The sequence below is a fragment of the Scyliorhinus torazame genome, chromosome 18, assembly GCF_047496885.1.
Source record: "Scyliorhinus torazame isolate Kashiwa2021f chromosome 18, sScyTor2.1, whole genome shotgun sequence".
Classification (NCBI taxonomy): domain Eukaryota; kingdom Metazoa; phylum Chordata; class Chondrichthyes; order Carcharhiniformes; family Scyliorhinidae; genus Scyliorhinus; species Scyliorhinus torazame.
The window spans coordinates 128,536,245-128,563,145 of record NC_092724.1 but is presented as its reverse complement, the minus strand read 5'-3'; the positions used below and the strand labels follow the sequence as shown (position 1 = coordinate 128,563,145).

Below are 26,901 nucleotides of genomic sequence, written 5' to 3'. Positions count from 1 at the left end.
AGTGGAGTGGCACCAACAGTGCTGGTTCAATTCCCGTACCGGCTGAGGCAGCCTATGGTCCTCTACTGTGGCAACATTTCCATTTGTTTCCCTTTCTGTACCTGATTTGATTGAAATTTGCTAAATTACTTTAATTCACTCTTCTTATCAGCCCTTTCGCTGCTCGTTTCCCAATCCTTAAATCTCATTCCTCAAGGAGATCTGTGTTGGTGCCATGTTTACTCAGTTCCGAGATCCCTCGATGTGCTGTTGCCACTTTATGCCACTTAACTCAGAACATTTTTTTCCCAACAAAGCCATTAAATGTCCTGCTACAGCAACATTTGGCCTTATTTTATTATGTTCCACTGTTTGGGACAGAAATTTGTGGTATGAAAGTAGATGTTTACATGTGTGCAGAATTTTGAATTTTCTGTCATGCGCTTTAAACATATAGCAGGACACCTGTTAAATGGATAAAAGCTTTAGGCAAAAGTCTTTTTTAAATGATCTTGAAAAAATAGTATTTAATTAATGTTACAGCAATAGGAGAAAAATTGTAAACTGGGAAACAGATAACAAAGATCAAAAGACTTTATTCTGAATTCAGGAAATACACCAGGGGTCAGTATAACTTCATATCAAGTGGTGGTGTGATACCATTCAAGGGGAAAAGTAGCTATCCATTTAATAACTGTAAAGGATAATTTATGGAGAAGAAAAATTGAAAACCAAAGGAAGTGCACAAGTAATTGTTTTCCTTTGTTAATATTGACTGATGGAGTTACCTTCCATTTTAATTTTAACTTGCTTCTAAGTCTGAAGGCATTCTTCATCCTAAACTCAAGTAATTTTGTATACATTATTTAGATGATCACAAAAGTTATTCTCTACTACTCCTGAGACAGGCTACATAATATATGCTGTTGTTCCTGTTAAGAGGACATTTAAACTTTTGACGATCATGTACAATACTTTCCTTTTAAAAAAAATTTCTGAAGTGAGCTTTAGTTCTCCAAATTGCTAACTTTTAGTTATTTTAGTGAAATTTAATTTAACTTCCAAATTGAAGAACCACAAAAAATGTGATTTGTCTCAAAAGCATGCATCAAAAAAGAAGGATGTATATTATATATATAATATAGTTTATTGATTTGAATGTATTGAATTTTTTGGAGATGAATTGTTGCATCATAAAGTGAAAAGTTTTGTATTTTCATCTGGAATATTGCATCTTGATGATGTGTCTTAAGTTATTTTATATGCGCCGCTTAAATTGATTTATTTGCTCAAATTCTGATTTTAGATTGAAGGCACTTGATTTATTAGGTGTTTTGCTTGATTACTTTGTTTTCGCTGTGGGAAAGATAGGAGTATATGCACATGAATGTTATTCTGCCTATTTGCACTTCTATTGTGAGTCAAAGGGGGATGGGTTATTAATGTTGAGATCATTTATTACTGATTGCCAAAAAAACAATCTGAAAGAGTTGAAAGGTTGACTAGCTGTGTAGGTTCTTTAAATTTTGAAACGATTATTCAAATTTTTTGTTTGTTTATTTTGGGTCTCCTACTTGGTCGGTGCCAAATGGCAAAAAATACTTAGAGATGGAATGTTTTCGCTCAAAAGACTCGAGGTTTGTTTGAAGGTTTCTTTCAGATATTCTGTTGTTTTTACATGATTGTGTTTGTTGAAGTATTGATGAATGGTTTTAAAATATGGGGCGTCATTCTCCGCCGGCGGGAGTCTCCGTTCTGCCGGCGCTCGGGGGTTTCCCGACGGCGTGGGGGTGCCCCACAATGGGAAACCCCATTGACCGGCCGGTGTTACGGAGACTCCCGCCGGCCGGTCGGCGCAGAAATGTGGCGGGGCGGGTAGGAGAATTTCGCCCCTAGAGTTGAAGTTAATATTTTACTTTGTCCTATTCTCCCCCATTTCAGCTGAATATGACAATTCGGACATCTCTGCAGAGGCTTGAAGAACAGATTAGTCAGCTGAAGGATTCTTTGCTGAGAAGTTTATCAACACGGCAAATGTATCCTTTCAAAACCTATTCTTTTTCTTGGCTGTGATTGTCCAGCTTGTTACATGATGTTAAAGATTAGTTTTTTTTTTTAAAAATTTAAAAAATGTTATTAAAGGTTTTCATAAAATATCAGTAACAAAATGAGAAAGAAAAAAGAACCCAACAGGGTTAAGTACAAAACACAATCTAAAAAAGCAACCCCCCAAACCCCTCTCCCCCACCCCCCTGTACCTAAATAATAAATTAACATTAACACCCCGACTTAAGACAACAGGTGCATACACCCCCTCAGACCCTTCCAGTGTAAATAACATAAACAAAAATAAAGTAAACCCCCCCCCCCCGAGCTGCTGCTGCCATTGACCAATGTCTATCGTTCTGCAAGAAAGTCTAAGAACGGTTGCCACCGCCTAAAGAACCCTTGTACCGACCCTCTCAAGGCGAATTTCACCCTCTCCAATTTAATGAACCCTGCCATATTGCTGATCCAGGATTCCACGCTTGGGGACCTCGTATCTTTCCATGAAGGAGAATCCTTCGCCGGGCTACCAGGGACGCAAAGGCCAGAATTCTGGCCTCTTTCGCCTCCTGCACTCCCGGCTCCTCTGCCACTCCAAATATTGCGAGCCCCCAGCCCGGTTTGACCCTGGATCCTACCACCCTCGACACCGTCCTTGCTACGCCCTTCCAAAATTCCTCCAGCGCTGGGCATGCCCAGAACATATGGGTGTGATTTGCTGGGCTCCCTGAGCACCTAACACACCTGTCCTCACCCCCAAAGAACCTGCTCATACTTGTCCCGGTCATGTGTGCCCTGTGCAGCACCTTAAACTGTATGAGGCTGAGTCTTGCGCATGAAGAGGAAGAGTTCACCCTCCCTAGGGCATCTGCCCACGTCCCCTCTTCGATCTCCTCTCCCAACTCCTCCTCCCACTTAACTTTCAACTCCACCACCGAGGCCTCCTCCTCCTCCTGCATCACCTGGTAAGTTTCCGAGATCTTCCCCACTCCCACCCACCCCCCCCCCCCGAGAGCACCCTGTCCTGTACTGTGTGTGGCAGTAGCCGTGGGAATTCCACCACCTGCCGTCTGGCAAACGCCTTTACCTGTAAGTACCTGAAAGTGTTCCCCGGGGGGAGCCCGTACTTCTACTCCAGCTCACCCAAGCTCACAAACTTCCCGTCCACAAACAGGTCCCCCAACTTTCGTATCCCTGCCCTGTGCCACCCCGAAAACCTTCCACCTGTTCTTCCTGGGGCGAACCGGTGGTTCCCCCGTAATGGGGTCCACGCCGAGGCCCTACCTTCCCCCCTATGCCGCCTCCACTGCCCCCAAATTTTGAGGGCCACCACCACCACCGGGCTCGTGGTATACCTCCTCGGAGGGAGCGGCAGCGGCGCCGTTGCCAGCGCCCCCCAGACACGTACCCACACAGGACGCCGTCTCCAGCCTCTTCCATGCAGCCCCCTCCCCCTCCATCACCCACTTGCGCGATGTTAAAGATTAGTTAAACTGAAATATATATATTTCATGCATAAAATATGTAATGACCCCTGTCACTTATTGAAGGAGTATCAAAAGATCGTGACTGAATAACGTGTGTAGATATTTTACCAAAACAGTTGCTTAAAATGCTGTGAAAAATGTAGTGAAACGTAAAAGCAGTGCACTGTCTCTGTCTTTTTTTTTAAGAGTGCAGGAATTTAAGCTATTGCTTTCCAGCAGTCTTTGCTTTTATGCTGGCAGAAAGTTCTGGGAAAGTTAGTGAATTTTATATATATCATGCGTATTGAAATCTAAACCCTTTAAGGAAACTTACAAATAAGGCTAAAATACAAAACTAAGTTTGTGGGTTGGTATAAAAATAACTGCTAGGAAAAATGCGCTTGAGAAGCACAGGAGACATGGTAAACTGAGATCGTGCTGTTGATGTGTGCATTGGCTTGAGTTTTAGCTTTCATTTTTATTAAAACAAAGTAGTGGGATGTATACACATCTTTCAAATTAAAAATGACCATGTTATTTAAAGCGTAATTAGAGGACATGAGTACAAAATTAACATGCTCAAAGGGAAACTCTGCTAATAATGCATTGTTCACATTCAGAACTTGCCGCAAGAATCCTGACCATTAATTGAAGGGCATGTAACAGTACAACATTTAAACTTAAGAGAGTATCGGAACGGAAAGACCTGTGGGATATATGTACACACATATTTGCAGGAGCAGGACAAGTGAGATGGCTGTTTTCAAAATGGGATCCTTGTCTTTATAAAGAGAGATGTAGGCTTTGAAGTAAAGTAAATTCTTTAATAATTCATGTTCAGCACACAGTTTGAAGCAGACCGACGTCAAAATTTAGTGGACGATTTGTTAACGAGAGAGCGGCAACTTCAAGCATCCTTCAAGAAAGATGGCACAGAGCCTGATCTGATGAGGTATGATTTGCATTGAATTTTCTTTTAATTTGAACATTTATTTTCAGTTCAAGTAGAGGGACCAGTGCTTTGGTTCAGAATGAAATCAAAAGAAGATTTAGAATTTATGTAATGCCACTCCTGTGCTCAGAACATCCCAAATCACTTCACAGCCTATGAATTACATTTGAAGTTATTGTTGCTTGCTGCTCAGAGAGTGGTTAGGGTGTGGAACTTGCTTCCACATGGAGTCATTAAGGTGAATAGCGTAGATGGATTTAAGGAGAATATATAGCTCAATATGAGAGCAAGGAATAGAAGGATGTTGTCATTTTGCAGTATATTATGGAGTTTCAGTCAAAAATTTGAACAAAACAGAATGTTAAAATGGTTGCTGCAAATCATTTGGCCTTTGGTAGTAGTATCAGCTCCAGGTCCTGAAACTCAATCAAATACCTGATTAAATATGGACATTTACAACCACCCAGGAAATTTGCACATCCCTTTGTTTAAGGATGGAACATTAACAGAAGGACTAGAGCACTCCAGCCGACTCATCTTTGTGGTTCACCATGAACAAAAGACACACTGCAACTCAATGTGTATTAGATAATGTGAAGGGTCCCCATTGACCTCCCATTATATTCTGATGGTTCCTCATCCGAACCCAGACCGGATAAATTTCAAAGTGTCAAATAACAAAAACAGAACATTTATTGACGTGACCATCCACCTTATTTGGCAAAGAGCTTTGGACTTGTAATGGGTCACATGAGTCAACCATGTTGGTTGCCTGTTTTTAAAACGGCAAGAATGATCTCTGCAGAGACAGAATCACTACCAAAAAAACATTAAACCAGCTGCAGTTAACTCAGCAGCCATGTTAATTATCAGCAATACCTTGAAAGTGTGAGAAAGAGGCTCCCAGCCTGTCCTGACTTCAAGTTCATCTGAGAAACAACTTTGCTAGAAATTAAACTACAAGAGGCCTGGCTGCTTACTGAGAATCCTTTGCTTACTAGTCGTTCTCTTCAACTAAAAACATCATCTAGTCTAAGAGGTGACTGGTCTGCCACAAAAAAGATACTGAGTTTATCTTGTAATCATATTGTTTTTTCATCATCTGTGTTGTGGTGTTGGGTGCTCTGGTGCACAGATGAGCCAACACAGTTGTATGTGGTACAACTCTATTTTATTATAACTCTTATAATACAGTTCGTTCTGGATACTCTGAACGTGCTGTCTCCCTAAGTGTGTTTGGCAACAGATGTGTCCTGGTTCTCCTCTGCAGCTAATACTGACCACCGGGGTCGTGTCTGTGCTTTTATATCTTTCTGTCATTGGTTGTGGTGTTGTGTGTTCTGATTTGTCTGTTGGTGTGTCTATCATGATGTGTGTGTTTGAATATCATGACATCCCCCCTTTTTACAAAGATATGTGCCTACGTGGTTATAAATATAATTGTGTCGTGAGTGCATCGAAGAGTGTGTGTGTGTGTTATGTACAGCGTGTGTATATGACGTAACTATTTACATGGGGCGATGTCGGGTGCGTCACACTAACAAGGTTGTACCATAACAAAACTTGGATGCGAGAGAAAAAAAAACTTGAACATTGGTATGGTCAGACGATATCTGGAACAATAAACAACAACAGGTTATAATACAGAAGTGTTTGACTTTTTGAACGTATGAACAGCGTTATAAGTCCAGTCTAATGGGTGACCGCCTCAAGAATGGGCTGGTCCTCAAGCCGGTTCAGCTGTGGAGATTTGGTTCTGGTGGCGATGGAAGATGCATGATCCGTGGCATCTCCACAAAGTCATCCTTGGGAACCAGTGGAGGATCCGGCGTGTGCGTACGGTTCAGTTGCGAGCGTGGAAGGCGGCGCAAAGCTCGCTGATTGCGCCTACGCACCAATCCATCCGCCCTGCATGCCAGGAACAAGGTGGAGTCTTTTTCTTTTTATGTTTGTGGTGGACGGCATCTTGTAGCCGATGGGTCGTTGCCATCGAAGTAGCACCATCACTAATATCATGCAAGGCGATGACTGTGCCAGATGTGGAAGTTGGCCGAGACCGTGTACGCTGGTTCCGGCCACCTGCTGTGCCGGAAGGGCGACTCCGCAGAGAAACGTCGAAGCATGTCGCCTTGGAGAGAGAATTGTTGCTCGCATCAACGTCTGGCGATGGCGCGAATTGGTGTGTCCATCTTGGACCGCCGGTGCTGGTTGCCACTGCCGACCCAGTGGGACTGCCACGCGATCCATTCCCTGTCGCCGTGGCATCCGCCGTCACCCTGAGCGTGCCATCACCGAGGCCGCGACACCGCCCGTCCGGAGCAAGGTCTGGCGTGCGCGAATCAGAGTCGGCGCTTGGCTGCTCCCCATCTGGAGTCCGGTCTGCCTTCCGTCGATGCCCCCCGTCCGGAGTCCCAACAGGTTCACTGGAGGCAGCCGAGATTCCCTGAAGCTGCACTTCTGGAGTTGGAACATGCAGGAATGCACCAACCAGTGGAGAGGGTCGAGCCATCGAGGGTGGAAGCGGTGCGCTGCCACCGCAGTCGTCAGTGGTCCCACCGTGATCGTCGAGTGCCTCGGTACGCACTAGGCGAGGTCTGTCACCTTGCGCCTTTTGCATGGGAAGTGGGATGCTGTCGTCACTCGTCTCACATCCCGTGGATAGATCCTCATTAGCAGCTTGCTGTTCACTAGGGTTGGGTAAATTGTCAGAGTTTTCATCTGGTGGTGCACACCATGTCGGTGGACTGTCATTGTCTTGCCGTTGTCCTTCATTTGGGCTTTTCTTCTTTGGAATTTTAAATCTTCCCCCAGACATTGCAGAACCTTGTTTATTACCCCCAAATTCTCCCATAGGTATGGTCTCGAATATAGGATCCAATGTTTCTATCGACATTGTACTATTTTCCAAAGAACATTCCGTTTCACTTTTCGTCTCAGGTGCCTCGTGTATCTTTGTCTAATGTACATGCCTTCATGGTCTCTGGGTCTGATTTTGCTGGGACTGGCATGGTCACAGTCTCTCTTTTACTGTTCTCAATTGCCCACCTTATACTCCCCATACATAACTGCTTAATCACTGGGGTTAGTGTGGTACAATGGATAATCGGGTCGACCTTATCTGCATCTTCACCATTAGTGGAAAGCACACTTGGTTCACTTGACACTGCTGTGGGTTTTAAATTCGTTATCTGGCTACTCGATGTCGGTGTCCTCAGGATTCTTGCTCCAATGTTCTGCTCAATAATCAGTGGACCGTGTATAGGTTCAATGCAATTAATGTTCCCCTCAAGGTTTGAAGAGTCATTACTGACTAACTGCTGGTCTCCGAAGTTGGGATTTTGCGGTGTTGTGTTGAAGGGAGACATTTGTCCCTGCTGTAGATATGATTCAGGTTGTGTTATTTCCATTACCTGAGGATCAATGTCTTGTCCATTTTTTCGATCCGTACTAAAACACTGGCAATTCTCAGTCTGCTCCTTGCAAGTTAAACATTCAATTAATTTCGTTAGCAAATCCTCAGCATCCTTCTGTGGCCGTGCAGCATTATTAATCTCTGTTCGGCTATAATGATCCTGAAGGTCAGCGCATAAACCTTTTTTCTTCGGGCTTGGACGAGGCGATTCCTTTGGCTTGTCTTCAGTTGGGCTTGAACAGTCTTCAGCGCTGTGCCCTTCATTGTAGCATGAGAGACCGTCATGTTCATGCTGCTGTGTAGTGGAGCATGGTAGGCTGTTATAGCCTTCTTGCTGTTCACGTGAGCATGGCAGACTTGCATCGTCTGCCGCTGGTTGGTCAGGAGAGGTTGCTAGACCCTCATGGTCTTGTTCCTGCAAGGACTGCGCTCTGGAGTCTTGCGTTCCTTCCATCGTGGAGTCCGTCCACGAGCTCTCTGTGGAGGCTTGTGACTCTGGAGTCACTTCTTGTTCGTGCAAGGACTGCGCTCTGGAGTCTTGCGTTGCTTCTATCGTGGAGGCTGTCCACGAGCTCTCTGTGGAGGCTTGTGACACTGGAGTCACTTCTTGTTCGTGCAAGGACTGCGCTCTGGAGTCTTGCGTTGCTTCTATCGTGGAGGCTGTCCACGAGCTCTCTGTGGAGGCTTGTGACACTGGAGTCACTTCTTGTTCGTGCAAGGACTGCACTCTGGAGTCTTGCATTTCTGCAATTGTGGAGTCTGTCCACGAGCTTGCTGTGGAAGCTTGTGACACTGGAGTCACTTCTGGTTCATGCGAGGACTGCACTCTGGAGTCTTGCATGTCTTCTTTCATAGAGTCGGGAACGTTGAACGGGACGTGGACCACGCTCTGTGTGGCAGCAGGGCACTCTCCGTGTGCTTGCACCGCTCCCTGTCTGTTAATGTCAGGCTGCAGCATCATCCGGTACTGATAAGTTGGAACGTCATATCTGCTGGATTGAAGATCCTCAAATCCGAAAAATGAATCCGCATCTGCGTCGGATTCAATGTGGGGGCCGCCAATGTGCAACACGAAAGGTTCGTCCGAGTCATAGTCATATAGGACCACGGAGCTATCATTGGGCTCGCGAGGTCCGGAAACACTGTAAAGATCGTCATCGAAGTATTCAAGGTCGGAATCATCGGCTTGTGCGTAGGTAACTGCTTGTCGGAGGGTTCTTCGGAGGTCAAATTCATCTCCTGGGTCAATTTGCGGCACTGTGCTGTCATTCCAGGTGAGGGAAGGTTGTTTTACAGCTTTAACAGATTTTTGTTTTTTTGATTTGGGACGTTTCCCTTTTAAATTGGATTTGGGACATTTCCCTTTTAAATTGGTGCAGTCTGGGGCCTCTGACATCCTGACGCTCGGTATGTAGCACGTAGGAAGCGACTGCGCATGCTCAGATCGCTGTTCCTTTACCGATGGCCGTTTTCTTGACTGCGCATGCGCAGCATCTCGCGCATGCGCAAACGAAACTTCCGGTTCTGCGCACTTCTCGCGCAACTGTGCTAGCGTGATACCTTTAGCAAGATGGCCGCCGACCTCGACCCAGCCTTCTCTCAGGCCCGGGATTTCGGCCTCTGGGAATTCGGGCTCCGGGATCCCAGCCACGAGGTGAGTACTGCAGCTTTTCTTACCTTTATTTGCCGATTGGATTGCGTTTTCTTCACAGTACTTGGAGAATTTGCCCAGGACTGCCTGGTAATCGTACCTTTGCTGCCTCCTGAAGAACCTGAACCTTCTGAATATTTCTCTTGCCCTTGCACCGGCGATGGTGAGGAGAAATTCAATTTTTTCCCTATCATCCAGGTCTTTGAGTTCAGCTGCCACCAGGAACAATTCGAACATTTGCCGGAATCGCCGCCAGTTTTCGCGGAGGTCGCCGTGGCACTGGAGCAATGCGGAACCGGGAGCTCGTACATCATGTCTGGGCACTGCTGGTTGTCTGTGTACACGGAGGTATGCCGGCAGGTATCGATCCACTCCTGTACCATGTGGTGTTGGGTGCTCTGGTGCACAGATGAGCCAACACAGTTGTATGTGGTACAACTCTATTTTATTATAACTCTTATAATACAGTTCGTTCTGGATACTCTGAACGTGCTGTCTCCCTAAGTGTGTTTGGCAACAGATGTGTCCTGGTTCTCCTCTGCAGCTAATACTGACCACCGGGGTCGTGTCTGTGCTTTTATATCTTTCTGTCATTGGTTGTGGTGTTGTGTGTTCTGATTTGTCTGTTGGTGTGTCTATCATGATGTGTGTGTTTGAATATCATGACATGTATCAAAGTGATAGTGTGGATGAGTTGAGTGAGTGCAACGTTGCATTTTTTAAACCTCCAGGGTAAAGGTGATAAGTACCATTCTTTATTTTTAAAACTCACAAAATAAGCTTGCTGCTGGAATTATTTAAATTGGGATAGCAATTTCAAAAACATTTATTTAGGGGATGTGGGCTTCGCTGGTTAGGCCAGCATTTATTGCCCATCCCTAGTTGCCCTTCAGAAGGTGATGGTGAGTTGCCTTCTTGAACCGCTGCTGTCCTTGAGGTGCAGGTACACCCACTGTGCTGTAAGGGAGGGAGTTCCAGGATGTTGTCCCAGCAACAGTGAAGGAATGGTGATATATTTCCAAGACAGGTTGGTGAGTAACATGGACGGAAATGTACAGGTGGTGGGGTTCCCAGGCATCTACTGCTCTTGTCCTTCTAGATGGTAGTGGTCGTGGGTTTGGAAGTTGCCATCTAAGGAACTTTGGTGAGTTACTGCAGTGCATCTTGTAGATGGTACATATGGCTGTCACGGTTCATCGGCGGTGGAGGGTTTGAAGGTTTGTGGAAGGAAGAGCAATCAAGCGGGCTGCTTTGTCCTGGATGGTGTTGAGCTTCTTGAGTGTTGTTGGAGCTGCACTCATCCAGGCAACTCTGATGATAAGACAATACACACGCAATACAAAACATACAAAACACATATATCACGGAGAGTAAGAAAAAACACAAATTTTGATCATGACAATATGTTGATAGGTTGAAATGAATTGAGGTGGGAGGATGCTCATATGGAGCATATAGACTGACGTAGATGTGTCAGATTGAATGACTTCATTCTGTGTTATTAATTCCATGTAATTATGCAAATGCAACAGGCAATTTTCCAGCAACTAGGTCCAGAAATATCTTTTTATCTTTGTGTTGAAAGAGAGAAATGTTAGACAGGAGAGTTGTTGCTGCCATCTTCAAATAGTACATGGGATCTTTAATGATCACTTGTAAAAACAGTTGTAACCTTCGTTTAACTACTCTGAAAGAAGGTGCCTCAGACAATGCAGCTCTCCCTCAGAGCTGTAAAAAGTGTCAGTGTATATTATTTGCTTAAGTCGTGAGTAGTGCTGAACCCACAACCTATTGCCACAGACTCCTATTGAGCTATACTGACGTTTAATGTACCCTCCAGTTCTCCTGTCTCTGGAAATTGTGAATGTGTTATGGATGTTGTGTGGTCATGGACTTCATGCTTGACTGCAAAATTCTACAAACTCTGAGGTGGAGTGCTAAATGTGTGCAAAGTGGTTATAAAGTTATTTTTCTGAAATCCTCTGCGTACAAATAGAGATTTCAGTGGGCCGTCCTATGTTTTGCTCAGTCATTATGATTATAGATTTGGAATAGTAAACTGGCTGTTTTGGATATGATCCAATAATGCCTAGCTTTTTGAAAGAAAGATAACAACTGTTTGCTACTTATCCTTGTTGTCCTACATTAACTTCTTTATGAGCATGTATGTAAATAAGCATTGTGATTCATGGAGTAGATCACATCTTTTTATTTTGTGCTCAAAGTCAGCCAACACTAATGTGAAATTCAAATGAGTTGATGCAGCTTCATTCCTATTTTAGCAAGCTATTAATCAACAGAAGAAAAACGCTCCTAAGTAAACACTAATTGACACAGTTTCAATCTCATGTTATAAAGATCCACAAGAATGGCCTGTGCCGAATTGTCTTACAGCACACGTACAAATTGAATAACAGAAATATGTTTCTCAGTGGTTTTCCTCCATTGTTTTTAGAATCTTCCCTTTTGCTATCTGAGACCCCTGATTAAACACTGCTTTTTCTCAGTGTGAATCTGGTGATCTGACCAGTCTGATTTCCTCAAGAGTGCCTTAGCAGATACCTATCTCTGCCACTCTGATGGGTGTTCTAGCTAACCCACTTACATACGGCAGATCGACAAACAACATCCACCTCCATCATTCTGAATTACAAGTGCTGCGGCCAATTAATTTCCTCAGGACTTCTCAATGGGCAAAAACTGGCCACTCATATGGAGATTATTTCAGTTGGGGATGGCACGTTGGCGCAATGGTTCGTACTGCTGCCTCACCCGTCTTCAATTCCAAGCTTGGGCGATTGTGTGGAGTTTGCACTTTCTCCCTATGTCTGCGTGGATTTCCTCCGAGTGTTCCGATTTCTTCCCACAGTCTAAAGATGTGCCGTTTAAGTGGATTGCAATGCTAAATTGCCCCGTAGCAGGTTACAGGGGTAGGGTGGGGGAGTGGGCCTGGGTAGGGTGCTCTTTCAGAGGGTCGATGCAGACTCGATGGGCTGAATGACCTCCTTCTGCACTGTAGGAATTCTATAGTTCCATGGAATGAGGCTTGCACTTGGAATGATCATCTGGTTTAAGCTTTTTTCTTAAATTGGTGATAATCTTTGCCCTGCATACAAGGTGATATGTTTCAGAGGATGCGTTGAAACCATCTCATGAATCCTCAGTTGAGAAGCCCTGGCCTAGACATCCGTATGCCTGGCTGCCATAAGTAGAATGAAGTAAGTGGAGAATGCAGAGTTCTTATAATTATAGGCCTGGAGGGGGATTTTAGAGAAAGATAGAGGTGAGAAAACATGAGAATAAGAATTTTACATTTGGGGCTTTGGGGACCAGTGTGGATCGGCAACCATGGGGTAATTGATAAAGAAAATGAGATGTGGGATAGGATATGGACAGCAGTATTTTCAGTGAACTCTAGATAATTGTATAAATATTAAGGTACTTGAAGCGTTACAATATATACAGCTCTCGTGCTAAATTGGAACTTGTTTTACATAACTGACAGTTCTGCTGTGGTATACCTCATAGTGAATCAGACTTTACACTTATGTAAGTGAGGAGGTGAAGAGGATCATTGCAAGTGAATCTATCTAACCTGAAGTTGCATAATGTTGAATATATTGACATAATTTGTCATGTCTTTTGCTTCAGATAAAGTTTAAAAATTCATGTTATACCTTGTTTTTATATAAAGATAATCAAATCCACAGTTACATTCATAACACTCCTAACTGAGTCACGAAAAGTTAGCATGTGGGTACAGCAAGCAATTATAGGAAGGCAAATAGTATGTTGGCCTTCATCGCAAAGGAATTTGAGTACAGGAGCAAATATGTCTTGCTGCAGTTGTCTAGAGCCATGGTGAGACCTCACCAGGAGTATGTGCATTTTTGATCCCCTTATCTGAAGCTTATGCTTCGTGATAAATTAAGACAGCAGCCAAGCTGGTAAATTTTATTCCTCCTTGAGATTTGTTGATTTTATTTTTAATCACTTCACTTCTGACTGAGCATGCTTTATGTAAATGATATATCAACCCATTAGGTACTGATGAAATACAACATTTGACGTGATTGACATGCTCTAAATACACCTTCTAGCTCCGGGGCAGTGTGTCTGGGAGGTAACCCAGATGTGCTGTCGAATCACCCCAGAGGTTCCCAAGTCGGGATTACACAGCTATTGCCTGGGTAGTTCAAACTTCTGAGGACAATTTCCCTGCACTTGGAACCATCTGAAAATGTGAAATCCCAAACGACAGATGTTTCCAGTTGTGTTACATCACCAGAAAAATTAAAGCCACTTCTAACTTCTGGATAACTATAGCCGTGACCTCCGATGGGACACCCCGCCCCTACGTCCAGACCTAACTCTCAGCTATCTGACTCAGTCCCCCACAAATCAAAGACCTTTAAACTTGGCTGGTTTACAACCAAGTGCCATAAAAAAGGGTGCATGGCTTACTTACCCGCAACTGAGTTGGAAGATCAAGCAAGCGAGGAGCAGCTGGAATTCAAGGTAAGAAACTACAAGTCAAGTGGCAATCTGACTCAGTTGCCACTCCACTGGAAGTTACGGGCTCTTTTTGTCACCTAATCTCCCATGGTGCTGATCTTGTTAAATCAAAGAATGTGCTCTGTTATGACGAGAAAAACATTATACCAGATCAAGCACAGTGTATTGTCCCACTGCTAAATATGTGTTCTTTGAAAGTCATAAAAGACTACTTGTAAATCAACGCTATGTGAATTCATTCAAAGATGAGTTGCTCTAAAGGGTGGAGGCACAAACACTAGTTCTCTTGAAGAGCTTTCTGTTGTGAAATACTTTTCTATACTTGCAAATGTCTGCCTATGTTTTGTTTATAATTTTTAAAATATGACATAGCAGTTTGAATTAAACTGTCCGAATTGTACCAGACAGGAAGCAAGTAATTCTGCATGTTTTAAACTGTCCGAATTGTACCAGACAGGAAGTGAGTAATTCTGCAAGTTTTTATAATTTTATTATTTTTCCATTGGTGGGTGACCTCAATTATAAATATGGAAATAGAAATCTATATTGCAAAACGTTAACAAGTGTGACTAAAAATTACAATATGAAGTAATGTTTTGTATACAGGAAGTGCACACATTTTGGTATGGGAGAGGTACACACATTCTCCTACCACGGTGTTGCTCTTGTTAATCACAAGCTTTATAATAACAGAGATGTCACACCAAGCAGTGTTATAAGAGATGCTGATTTACCATTGGGGCCACACTAGAATTTGGAAGCACTGAGAAGGGAACCAGCTGGGTCCGGAAATAGATTTTTAGAAAGTCATTGCATCTGAGGGCATCAGGTAAGATGTTGTGGGATATATAAGCATTGCGAACAGCATTTAGGGAACAGTGACAATTAGATGTAAAGATCACTAGGAGAGGACAGATGGAAACTAAGAGCTTTGGAAATGGAGGATCCTAAGACCTGCAAGCATTGGGAAGGCAGTCTTGGGAATTGTCAACAGTAGTAGGGCAAACCTGGAAGCAGGGATTTGGTTGCTAAATCTTATGGGGAAAAAGTATGTGGTCAAGGAAGGCTTGGGAAAGGCGGGGAGGGGCTGGGGACATATTTGGAGGGTGATGCGGGCCAGTGATGGGAAACAGATTCCAGCAACCTTGAAGGAAAATGGAGCAAACACTACCAGTGATGCTCCCTTTGACCTGTTCGCGAGCACTTTCAGCAAATACCCACCATCAACCTTCCCTTTCTTCAATCCTATTGTAAGGAACATAAATTTCCATGAACAAACTAAACGCATCAAATACTTCATGTTCTGTGTTCATGCAATTTTCAAAGTTTTTTCAAAATATTCCTTGAATCCCAAATATAGTTCACTTTTTCACAGTGAGAACATTTCACCTAAATTTGAAGGCAAGCTGATGAAGGATGGCCTGTGTTTGACATAAAGAACAGCCAAACAGGATAAACCTAATAATTCAAATTAACCTTCTAGCTAATGTTAAATACCCTGTCTTGCTATTAACCTTTAAATTTTTTTTTTTTAAAGTACTGATGGTTATTTTGCATTTTAAAGTATCCAATTCATTTTTTTTCCAATTAAGGGGCAATTTAGCATGGCCAATCCACCTACCCTGCACATCTTTGGGTTGTGGGGGGGAGACCCATGCAGACATGGGGACAACGTGACGACCATCAGTCCTGTTAATGACAGGTGCTTTTAATATATAAAAATGGATATACATATTGATACTCAGCCCTCTTCTATCTGAGCATGTAGCTAGAATTGTTGGTTGATTTTGTTGAATTAACATAGATTAACATAGAATTTACAGTGCAGAAGGAGGCCATTCGGCCCATCGAGACTGCACCGGCTCTTGGAAAGAGCACCCTACCCAAGGTCAACACCTCCACCTGATCCCCATAACCCAGTAACCCCACCCAACACTAAGGGCAATTTTGGACACTAAGGGCAATTTATCATGGCCAATCCACCTAACCTGCACATCTTTGGACTGTGGGAGGAAACCGGAGCACCCGGAGGAAACCCACGCACACACTGGGAGGATGTGCAAACTCCGCACAGACAGTGACCCAAGCCGGAATCGAACCTGGGACCCTGGCGCTGTGAAGCAATTGTGCTATCCACAATGCTACCGTGTTGCCCCTGATGAATGATTATTGAGATATGAGAATGTTGTGACATTTAACAACTCAAGTATTCTTGATTGCGTTAGTGATAGAAGGATAAGCATTGGTTGTGATGCTGAATTAAGGGAAGAATTGCTTTGGACATTTACGCCAACAAAATAATAATGTATTTATAAAGAACTTGTTTGATTTTGCTCCACATGCACGAGGGAAATCTTTTCCCCTTATGTTCACAGAGGTTTATGTTAACACTTTCAAGAAAGTGGAATAGAACTGAGTTCTTCCAGTTCAACGATGAAGAACAGATTAGTGTGTATGAGTGACTAGAAATAGTCATTGTGTGGTAGCTTTGTTTAAACAAGTTATAATTGCAACAGATTAGTATTTCTTTAAAAAGTCCTTGGTTGTTAATAGTAACTTTTTATGCTCATAAATGTGAATGAAGCACTTTTAATTTCATATACCCAGTCTTGGTATCAAAAACCTCCGCATCAGGTGCCATATGGTTAGATGCAGAGTAAAGATACTCTGCCCCTCTAATTGACCTGAGACCCTTAGTCAGATGAACCCCTCCTACTGCACCAAAAGTATCTTATCAACCATGCAGTTGTGTAAATGTGTTTGCCAATTAGCTGAAATAGGGAGCAGTCTTGTGCTGTAAACCCACATCTACTGTGGACTGAATTAACATTGTCCAAACTCATTTCACAGAGTTACCCTTACAAATAAGAAGGCAAAGAAACTTATCCCATCATTCTGGGCTGAGATTGAGCCCACATCCCAGAGGTGAAAGGTCTGGATCTAACCAATCGTACTAATCGCTCAATAGCTTTTACTGAGCTAGTTTCATGGTATATTAGTGAGTTATTCAAGTGGTCTAATCTTATTGTAGCAATGCCTTGATAGGTTAACCCTTCATACCCTTATGGACCTGGAATCAGTAAAGGTCTCTGTTATTTTCCCGAAAATGACATGTGAAATATTTAATTTTCAAGTCAGTACATTACAGTATTGTCTGTGCGGAGTCCGCACGTTCTCCCCATGTCTGCGTGGGCTTCCTCTGGGTGCTCCGGTTTCTTCCCACAAGTCCCGAAAGACGAGATTAGGTGAATTGGGCATTCTGAATTCTCCCTCTGTGTACCCGAACAAGCGCCATAGTGTGGCGTTAGGGGATTTTGACAGTAACTTCATTGCAGCGTTAATGTAAGCCTACTTGTGACACTAATAAAGATTATTATTATTATCCTGTTTGCTGATTTAAGATTGACTGTTCATCTGTGTTGATGCCTAAGCAAGAAGAGATCCCTTTCCAGATTGTTATCGAGTGACCATTATGAAGGATAATTATGCTTATCCTGAACGTACGCAGCTTACAGCTAAGGATGCTGTATTATTAATAAGTGGTGGAATTGTTTATTTAATGTGCTGTGTAATTTATGCAGTAGTAAAAGACAACTGGAGAAATACAGCCAAACAGCAGCCAAACAGAGTGCACTAATTTGAAGATTGATCTGGAGTTGCCCCTGAATGTGGTGAACAACTGGAAATTTGTCAAAAGTTAAACCAATAAATTGAACTTTAGGAGATTAATTCATTTTGCTTAAGGATTGGCAGAACCTCAAATATTTAATTTAGTGGAACCCTTTGTTCAATTAATCACAAATATAGCATCAACTGTTGTGAAAATCAGCAAGTACGAGAGGTGATATAATGACTCACAGCTTACATTTTACTACTGTTCACTGAACTTATATCTGTTTGCTAAAAGCTGTTGCTTATTTTTGCCTATTTTTACTTAAACTAGCTATTCACATTTTTTATATAGTGCAGTCATTATAAAGAATTCCATTTTGTAATTATGCCAAATGTAGCCATATGATCAGGTCGTTCCGATGCACCCCTGTTGTCTTTTATCTGGTAAAGAAGCAGTAAATCTTAATGTGTGGCCTGTATCAGAAAAAGCTGCGGTTGAGTTATCAGAGGCACTTGGAACTTTTTTTTCCTGGAAAGAATTTGCAGTGAAACAATAGTTCATGCAAGATTAGCCTCTGGTTATTAGGCAGCGACACAGCTCTCTGATTCCATTCCTTTCGTCTTTTCTATTTGAGAAAATCTCAAAGCCTTATAATTAGTTAAAGCTGATCACAAAAAAAATCAGAAATCATCTGCACACTCCACTGCTCTGTGACCATTCCAAAGATTTAGGTGATTAACATGGCAAAATCAGCAGGAGGCTAATTGGATAAGCTTTAATCTTTACACCACTAAAGCAAAGCGTAGTAAGATCAGAGAGTAAAAAGGAAGTACAATGGTGTTTACTACAGAACAGTTACCAAACATGTCATAAGGATTACTGTTATCAGGTGATATTTGTCGTGATTTTCGATGGATTTGTAGCAGGTTGTTCGGGTATAGACAGTGATGCAGATTGCTGCTAATTGCCTTTATTATCGGATGTCGTCCTTAACTTGAAATTGACTAAATATTGTTAGGATTTATGGTACACATACTGGAGCAAGGAACCGTGCATATGTTTGCCAGCATTTCAAATTACTCATAGTTTGTGTATTTTGGGTTTTGCCTTTCCTTTTTTTTTCTGTTGCAATGTCAAGTGGTAAGCAAAATGCAGAAAATGAAGTAAAGCTTGTTTGAAAAAAATTCTCTCTGCTGTGATGTAGAGTTAAATTTCTGTGCACTGGGTAATGAATGGACCTTTGCTTGTACAGGCAACTGCTTTAAATGTTAAGTCTAATTCTGCTTGCTGGGTCTGCCTGTGAAGAATTGCAGAGAAGCCATTTTCCATATTCTGCAGTTGATGTGAATACTCGCATTTAACTAGCCTATGGGTATGTTATTGCATTCAGAAACAACCAGCAGAAATCATTGATTCGCTGACTGAGTTACTGGGGAAATTTCTGCTTCCATTGCCACTAGACTTGGCTACAGATAGAGTTTAAAATTCTTTTTTGTAAGCACTACAAATCTTTGTACATAATAAACTGTGAAGATGTGTGGGTTTGAACTAAGACTATTTGGTAATGTAGGTCATTCACTAAAAATTATCAGTACCCTTTGGATAATTTAAAGCATATTTGTTTGAATGCATTGTTCCACAATATCTACTATTACTGCCAGTGAATCTTGATTCACTTTTGATTGCTTAATAAGTTAAAAACCTTTAACATGATTAATTAGTGACCAGGTTTTCTTTGTTTAGCCAAATTAGATTAATCAATTTGATGATACCTTAGTTGAAATTACTATTGGATCTATTAATTGACCAACATTGGTTGATTTACAAACTGGTTGCTTCTTGCTATTTTGCAGTTTGTCATCATATTCTCCTTGTTACATTTTCTCACTGCACCACCGTGCTGATAGTTAAAATAATTAATCAAACTTTAATTTAAACTGGATTTGATTTTCAGGTCTAGCCTTATGACTGGGGATCAAAGGACTGGTCCTGCCAACCCTTGGTTAGCGGAAGAGTCAGAGGAGACTAAGGGGCTGGATTTTTGTGAAATCAAACAACAGCAACAGAGGATCATACAAGGTAAAGCCCATCTTCATGGAAGGTCATGTTCATATAATGAATGTTTCGCTTGAAAGCTCTGAAAATATACCACGCCCCCTTTGCGGATTTGGTTGCTGTTATTAAGGACGTTCATAAGCATGGATTTCTTCGTTAATTTTAACTGGAAAGACATCCCAAAGAAAGAGAGTTTTGAAACTATGAACCTTATAGCAGAATACATCTAGGCAATAATTTGAATGTTTTATGGCTTTTACTTTCAATTTGCCGTACATCCAATACAATAAATCAAGCACTATAATGAAGAATATAAATGATAATAGGTTTTAAACAATGAACATTAAGTTCAATTATAAACTATCTTACTAATACTGGAAAATGGTATTTATTTAAAACTCATTTTGTGATTCCTGTTATAATTATAGAATCAATACCTGTGTTCTTATTTTTGAAAGTAATGAGGCCATGGCAACACATGATTGATTAGTACAAGACAATGATTTTTCCTTTATCCATTATTAAATTAACTTTGCAAAATCATGCCCAATGTAATAAATACTTTCAAGCCACATATTGATTGTAAACTATAAATGCATAGCAAAGTGTTACGTGCTTTGAATTGACTTGAGTTCTAAATTCATTTAGTAGGCATGTCACTGCATGACTATGCAAAGCAAAATCTGTGTATGCCAAGAAGAATAATTGCTCATAACTAACAGAGCTGATTTAGGTTTTATTCTGCTCTAGGTAAACTAATTACAATTGAAGGAAACCATTTGGAAAATTAGTTTCCAGACTATTTGACTCATTTGCAAGAATAATGAAGTCATTCATGATGATGAGCTGTTGCAGATCTCAATACTGACATACTTTAGTAACTGCTTATTCAATAACAGCTGGTTCCAAAGAAGCTGACCAATTTGACTTCCATTGACCTAATGCATTTGGATTGTATTACCTGGTAGGTGCAAGTGCCATGCATCTAGGTAGATACATGAAACGATTGAGCTGGTTATGACCATTAGAACAATTTATAGTGCCCAGTAATCCAAAATATACAGTATAACTGCAGCCTAATGTCAGTTTGGAATTTAATGTTGGGACTAAGTGTAATTGAGGTAGTCTCAGTGCTTTGGTCCCACACCAATTGCAGCATACCTTCAACCGACTTAAAGTCTTAAAATGTGTTCCGGCACTCTGCAGGACCATATTTAAAGTTTTAATGTTAAAAATGAATGGAATTTTACTAACATTAAATATTAGTCACAGTTGGATACTGTACAATTCTGTGCTTGTGTTTAAATAAGCATGTATAGAACTATGCTATTCTTGGATTTCAAGCTAGTGTGGAGCAGGTAATTTAAGTTGGTCTGCCAACGTTTGCTACATTCAGGCTCAAACTGGTGTTACAGTGGTACTTTCAGTGGAGTTACACAATTATTCACAACCATCTAGTTGTCAATGACCCTTAATCTGAAATTTTATCTGTCAAAGTTCTTCAGTTTGTCCCTCTTATTCAATGTTGTTTACAGTTTGGATTGCATTGTTGTAGGAGATGTCCATTTGAAGGTTTACTGGCAGTGTGGCTAATAAATGTAAAGAGGCTTTGTGCAGTAATAGTTCTTTCAATAATTATACCAGCTACATCTCTTTTTTAAATTCTTCATGGAATGTGGACATCACTGGCTGGGCCAGCATTTATTGCCCATTCCTAATTGCTGTTGAACTGCGTGGCCTGCTCAGACTGTTTCAGAGGGCAGTTAAGGGTCAACCACAATGATGTGGCTCTGGAGTCACACGTAGGCAAGACCAGGTAAGGATGGCAGATTTCCTTCCTTAAAGGACATTAGTGAACCAGATGGGTTTTTACGACAATTGGCAATGGTTTCATGGCCATCACTAGACTTAATTCCAGACTTTTATTGAACTCAAATTGCACCATCAAGCCTGTCTTTAATATTAAATACCAAGTGAAACAATATAGCCAAAATGTATACCAATGAAAAACCATGATCAATGTAGTCCAAAACACAATACATGTGGAGAATTGTGAAACCCCTTTTTTATTCTTTCATGGGATGCACGCATTGTTTTCAAGGTGATCATATGTTGTCCATCCCTACTTACCCTTGAAAAGGTGGCAGTGAGTTGCCCTCTTGAACTGCTACAGTCCATCTGGTGTGGGCGCACTCACAGTGCTGTTAAGATGGGAGGTTCAGGATTTTCACTGAACATAATTCCAAGTTAGCACAGTGTGGGCTTGGAGAAGAACTTGAAGGTTGTGGTGTTTGTATGCATCTTCTGCCCTTATCCTCCGGAAGACGGTGACATAGTGATAATGTCACAGCACTTGTAACCCAGAGGCCCAGGGGATACAAGTTCAAATCCAACCATGGGATTTGGTGGAATTTAACCACACAGTTGTACCAAACCTCTTCAGAAAAATTCTAACTTTCAGAATTCTGGTAGAGTACAGTGTCTCAAACCCAGCACGACTTTAGTCCCAAGGTGTCAGTTTTGTGACACTGATGCAATGGAATGAAACATGAATGTTCTACATTTATTTTTAAACAAATTATTTGTTATTGAATTTTAATTAAAAGTCATATCACTTTGAATAGCCATGGCTACACAATTTCTATTAGATGCATACTTTGAAAGTGTTAAACCAAGACAGTATTGATAGTTATTAATACATTAAGTGTAAATTATCTTTTGTTTTCTGCCTTGGGATTGCAGACTTTACAAAGTTTGCGTGCCAGAGCTGGGGTATTTCTTTTTAATGTTATTACCTTCAGATTGATCATTAAACATAGTATTTCAGGACAGTGACTGGCTCTGGGCCCCAGAGCTGTGCAGGGCAGAGAGAGGACCTGCTCTGTCATGACATGACACATTTCGCAAAAGATTAGAGCACAAGTGACCTAGACTGTGAATCTGTAATAATAATAATAATCACTTATTGTCACAAGTAGGCTTCAATGAAGTTACTGTGAAAAGCCCCTAGTCGCTACATTCCAGCACCTGTTCGGGGAGGCCTGTACAGGAATTGAACCCGCGCTGCTGGCATTGTTCTGCATTACAAGCCAGCTGTTTAGCCCACTGTGCTAAACCAACCCCTATGTTGACTGCCTTTACAGTTATCGGTGTGGGAGGCCAAGAATGAGTAAAAACTAAAATTGCTACTTTTATTTTTTTTAAAGCTGTTAAATACGAAAAAGACCAAACTCTCAGCGGAATCTTAGGAAATAAAATGTTCAATCAATTTCCTTGTTGATAATTTACTTGACTTTTATTGTGCTTTTTCTAAATTCAGAGCAAGATGCTGGTTTGGATGCTTTGGCAACCGTGTTAGCCAGACAAAAACAAATGGGTCAAGATATTGGAAATGAATTAGAGGAACAAAACGGTAAGACTCTTCTATTGTAAAAGATTGTATTTATTAGTGTTCTAACATATATCTTGTACGATAAATCAGTCCAGCTTGCATTTCTAGTCAGTTCATTCTTGTTGTGTTTTATCATTCATGATGTCTGTTGTCATTGTCAAAATTAAGAATACAATATATTGTTTTTAAAACACCTGTTCATTGCCTCATCATGCCATGGATTTTTCTGGAAATCTTCTCCATGAAGTTCACAAGAAGAGCCTCAAATGTGTTGTGTCCAATTTTCTGAGTTCCTTTCCTTTTTACGGAACAGCTACCAGTCTCTGCATTTAAGACTGAATTTGGAAGCATACTGTATTAAGAGTCATAGACATTTTCCGGGGACTTATCACTCAGTGGCACAGCATGCTGAAGTTCTAGAATGCTACACCTACATGCATAAATAGCCCTGTTCATGTGAAAGGTAGCGGGTGCTCAGAAAAGTTTATAATGGCATTCTTAAAGTTTTTAAGAACATCAAGCTTACAACTGTAGGTGGTGATAAAAATATTTATATGTTAAATATTATTCAATGATTGAAATATATACATTGTTTCCAAAAAGTTTACTTAGTCAGAAATTTGTATCTCATCTTTTATGCCAACATTCATAATTCAAGGGCGGTACGGTGGCACAGTGGTTAGCACTGCTGCCTCACAGCACCGAGGATCTGGGTTCGATCCCGACCCTAGGTCATTTTGTGGGCGTGGAAATTGCATTTTCTCCCCGTGTCAGAGTGTCTCACCCCTACAACCCAAAGATGTGTAGGGTATATGAATTGGCCATGCTAAATTGCCCTTTAATTGGGGGAAAAAAAAAGAATTGGGCACTTAAAAAAAAACATTCATAATTCAAAATCCCTATGCAGGCACTTATTCTGCATGCAAACATCCTGAGAAACAGAGGTTCCTCAGCTGGCAATCTGTTCTGCCATTAGGTGATGCTGTTGTGGATTGACTGTGGTCCAGTTGAAAAAAAAGAAAGACTTAGTCTGTAGGTCCTTTCATGAATTTGGGCTTTTCCCAAAGTGCTTCGCAGGCAACAAAGTACTTGCGTGTAGATAATGTTTAATGTAGTTGCCACTTTGTGAGCATTCAAGAGTTAAGAATTCCTCTTCATTTCTGCACTGAAACCAGCTTTGTCATCCAGAAAGATTTCTTGGGAAAGTGGGAGCAATTTATGTGTTGCGACATTGTCAAATAATAATAATCACTTATTGTCACAAGTAGCTTCAATGAAGTTACTGTGAAAAGCCCCTAATCTCTATATTCCGGCGCCTGTTCGGGGAGGCTGGTACAGGAATTGAACCCGCCCTGCTGGCCTTGGTCTGCATTACAAGCCAGCTGTTTAGTCCACTGTGCTAAACCAGCCCCTCTCCGATCTTCCTTCCCCAGATATGTTTCTGTGGATTGAGGAGGAAACTATCTCCACAGTCCTCCCAATACTTGTGCAGCCCAGGTCCCTTAACAATGGCCCCAATCTTCACGATGCCCCCAGTAGCCTTTTTACTCAGTCTACTTCCCTCCCCTTATCCAATGATGCTGGACTTCAGCATGCTGACTGCTCGGTCCAAGTCCTACCATTCCCCTCCCATTACTCTCAGATACTCAAAGCACAATTCTCAATGCTCTCAAACTCTTGACACTCCCTTCCAAATCTCCCGTATCGCATGATACCAATTCGTCCCGATCCGCAATACAGCTTTTCAATTACATCAAACCCGTGAACCCCTTCTTGTGCTCTGCCATCCCACTGCCCCCTTCCATAATTTCCAGATCTCAGAATACCCCATCTGCCATTCCCAAAGACCTTGCAGTGCTTACAATGCCATTTGCCTAGCACTGTGAAACCAATCGGTGTCCTCCTGACAACCAGGTACTGAAAGATATCTCCTATTTATCTGCACCTTTATCAGGCTATTTGCTACCGTCTTACCGTGCATTCACAACACTTTTTTAAAAGTAAGGAATAAGATTGGAGAATTGCTGCAAAGAGAAAAACAAAGCTATTGATTTACAACTTAGAGAAAAACATGACTATAGTTCTCTAATTTGAGCCTTTGAAATCCTAATATTGTCACTTCCACAATATACAATGGGATAAAAATTCAATTTGGTGATTAATCACAGAAAATTAGTGGACTCAAAATATATTATTTATTGCATAATTATAAGATGACATATTTTTTTCAGTCTCATTAGTCCTAATAATGTTTTGCTATTACATGTTCATATACCATAACAGGAATAATAAAATTACACCATGATGCACAATTGTTTAGGGTCATTTTAATAAGGAAAAGCAATATTGCAGTGCTCATTGAAAGAAACAGTAAAAGGTCAATTAAAAAGTGAGGTCCGAGGGTCAGTGTTTCAATGATGTTGCTATTCCAGCCGACTGCACCATCAACATTGCGCAGAATAACTATGGTGTGTTTTTGTTCTCCACGTACTGACCAGAGACTGGATTTTCACCTGTTTATTATCTATCAACGGGTGGAAAATATATTTCTTTTTGGTAGACATAAGTTTTTTTTAAATGAAAATATTCAATCATGAGCTTTTCAGTGTACTATTAATTGTGTTTGAACACGATTTATGCCAAAATAAATTTAATGAGCAGTTTGAATGCAAGTGACAAGAACTGCATCTTAATTATTATTAATTATACTTGTTACGTACACCAGGGTAGATATTTTTTAAAACTTTGTTTACTTGATTTCTGCCTGTATTTCCTTTTAAACAAATTTAGAACCCCGTTTGGGCAGTATTTGATATGCAAGTTGAGTAAAACCTTCGAATATGTTCAAGATTGTTGTTTGCGGGCAAATGCAATGAATATAATGAAAGACAGACATTTGCATGTATAAGACTCTAATTGACACAGCCAGACATTTGCAAATGCCAAATCCATTGAGACACTATGTAGAGATTAACTTTCAGGAAATAAATGAGTTGGTTTAGAATCTGGCAGAATCTTTGTTTCCTAGTATGATGTCATTGCTGATCACAAACACACAGGGCCAGTGAACAGCTTCCATTTAGCAATAAACCTGATTTTGTTGCATTCTTGAAATTTCATATTGGCACTGCTTCATTAACCTGTTTATTGTGTTCTATTAGGGGCTGAGGCTTTGTTCATTGTTCATGATTGCTTTGTTGCTGAGCAACAGGCCATCTGCGTTTTCCCTAATATTTGTAAGTAATGAGGTAATTTGCAAAGAAAATTTGCTTCTTGACATTTGTGCCAAAAGTAGTTTTTTTTTTAAAATCCTCTCGTTTCATTAAAACAGATGTAAAATTAGATTTATATAATTATTTAAAAAAACACAAGCCATTTCATTTGCAGTGGGGTTTCAGCAGAATTGTGCTGTCTGAGTACCGTAAGCATGGAAAGCATTACTTAATAAAATTGCAAGCCATATCTTGAAGCTCTATTTCTACCATTCCTTTTCCACTGCATCAATGTAAACCCGTACATAGTGCAATATTAGGATTTCACAGAAAACTATTTCGGAAGCAAACGGAATTGCCAGACGGTCCACCGGTCCAGAAATCGTACAGTCTTGGGCTCACAATTAGCATATCTCTCTATCCTTGTTTTGAATTGCTGTGTAAAATTATATTGCTATCCTTTTGATATGACACAATTGACAGTTGATAGGATGCCAGTTTATTTATTTTGTGAGTCTGTAAGTTGAGTGACAGTAATGATAGGGTGTGCAGTCCCCTCTCGTTTCTTGTACCTGATTGCTTCACCCGTAGTACAAAGTTAGTTAAAGT

The 26,901-nt window shown here is 41.2% G+C and overlaps 1 protein-coding gene across 3 annotated transcripts in view; it reads left to right on the top strand.

Annotated features, from left to right (window-relative positions):
- Positions 1 to 26,901, top strand: part of stx8 (syntaxin 8) — a 177,413-nt gene that overhangs the window by 23,862 nt on the left and 126,650 nt on the right. For all 3 annotated transcript variants that reach the window (XM_072483332.1, XM_072483331.1, XM_072483333.1), the window contains exons 3-6: positions 1,921 to 2,015; positions 4,333 to 4,443; positions 19,589 to 19,713; positions 23,009 to 23,101. In XM_072483332.1, the coding sequence (XP_072339433.1) occupies positions 1,921 to 2,015; positions 4,333 to 4,443; positions 19,589 to 19,713; positions 23,009 to 23,101 (424 nt within the window). The remainder of the gene's footprint in view (positions 1 to 1,920; positions 2,016 to 4,332; positions 4,444 to 19,588; positions 19,714 to 23,008; positions 23,102 to 26,901) is intronic.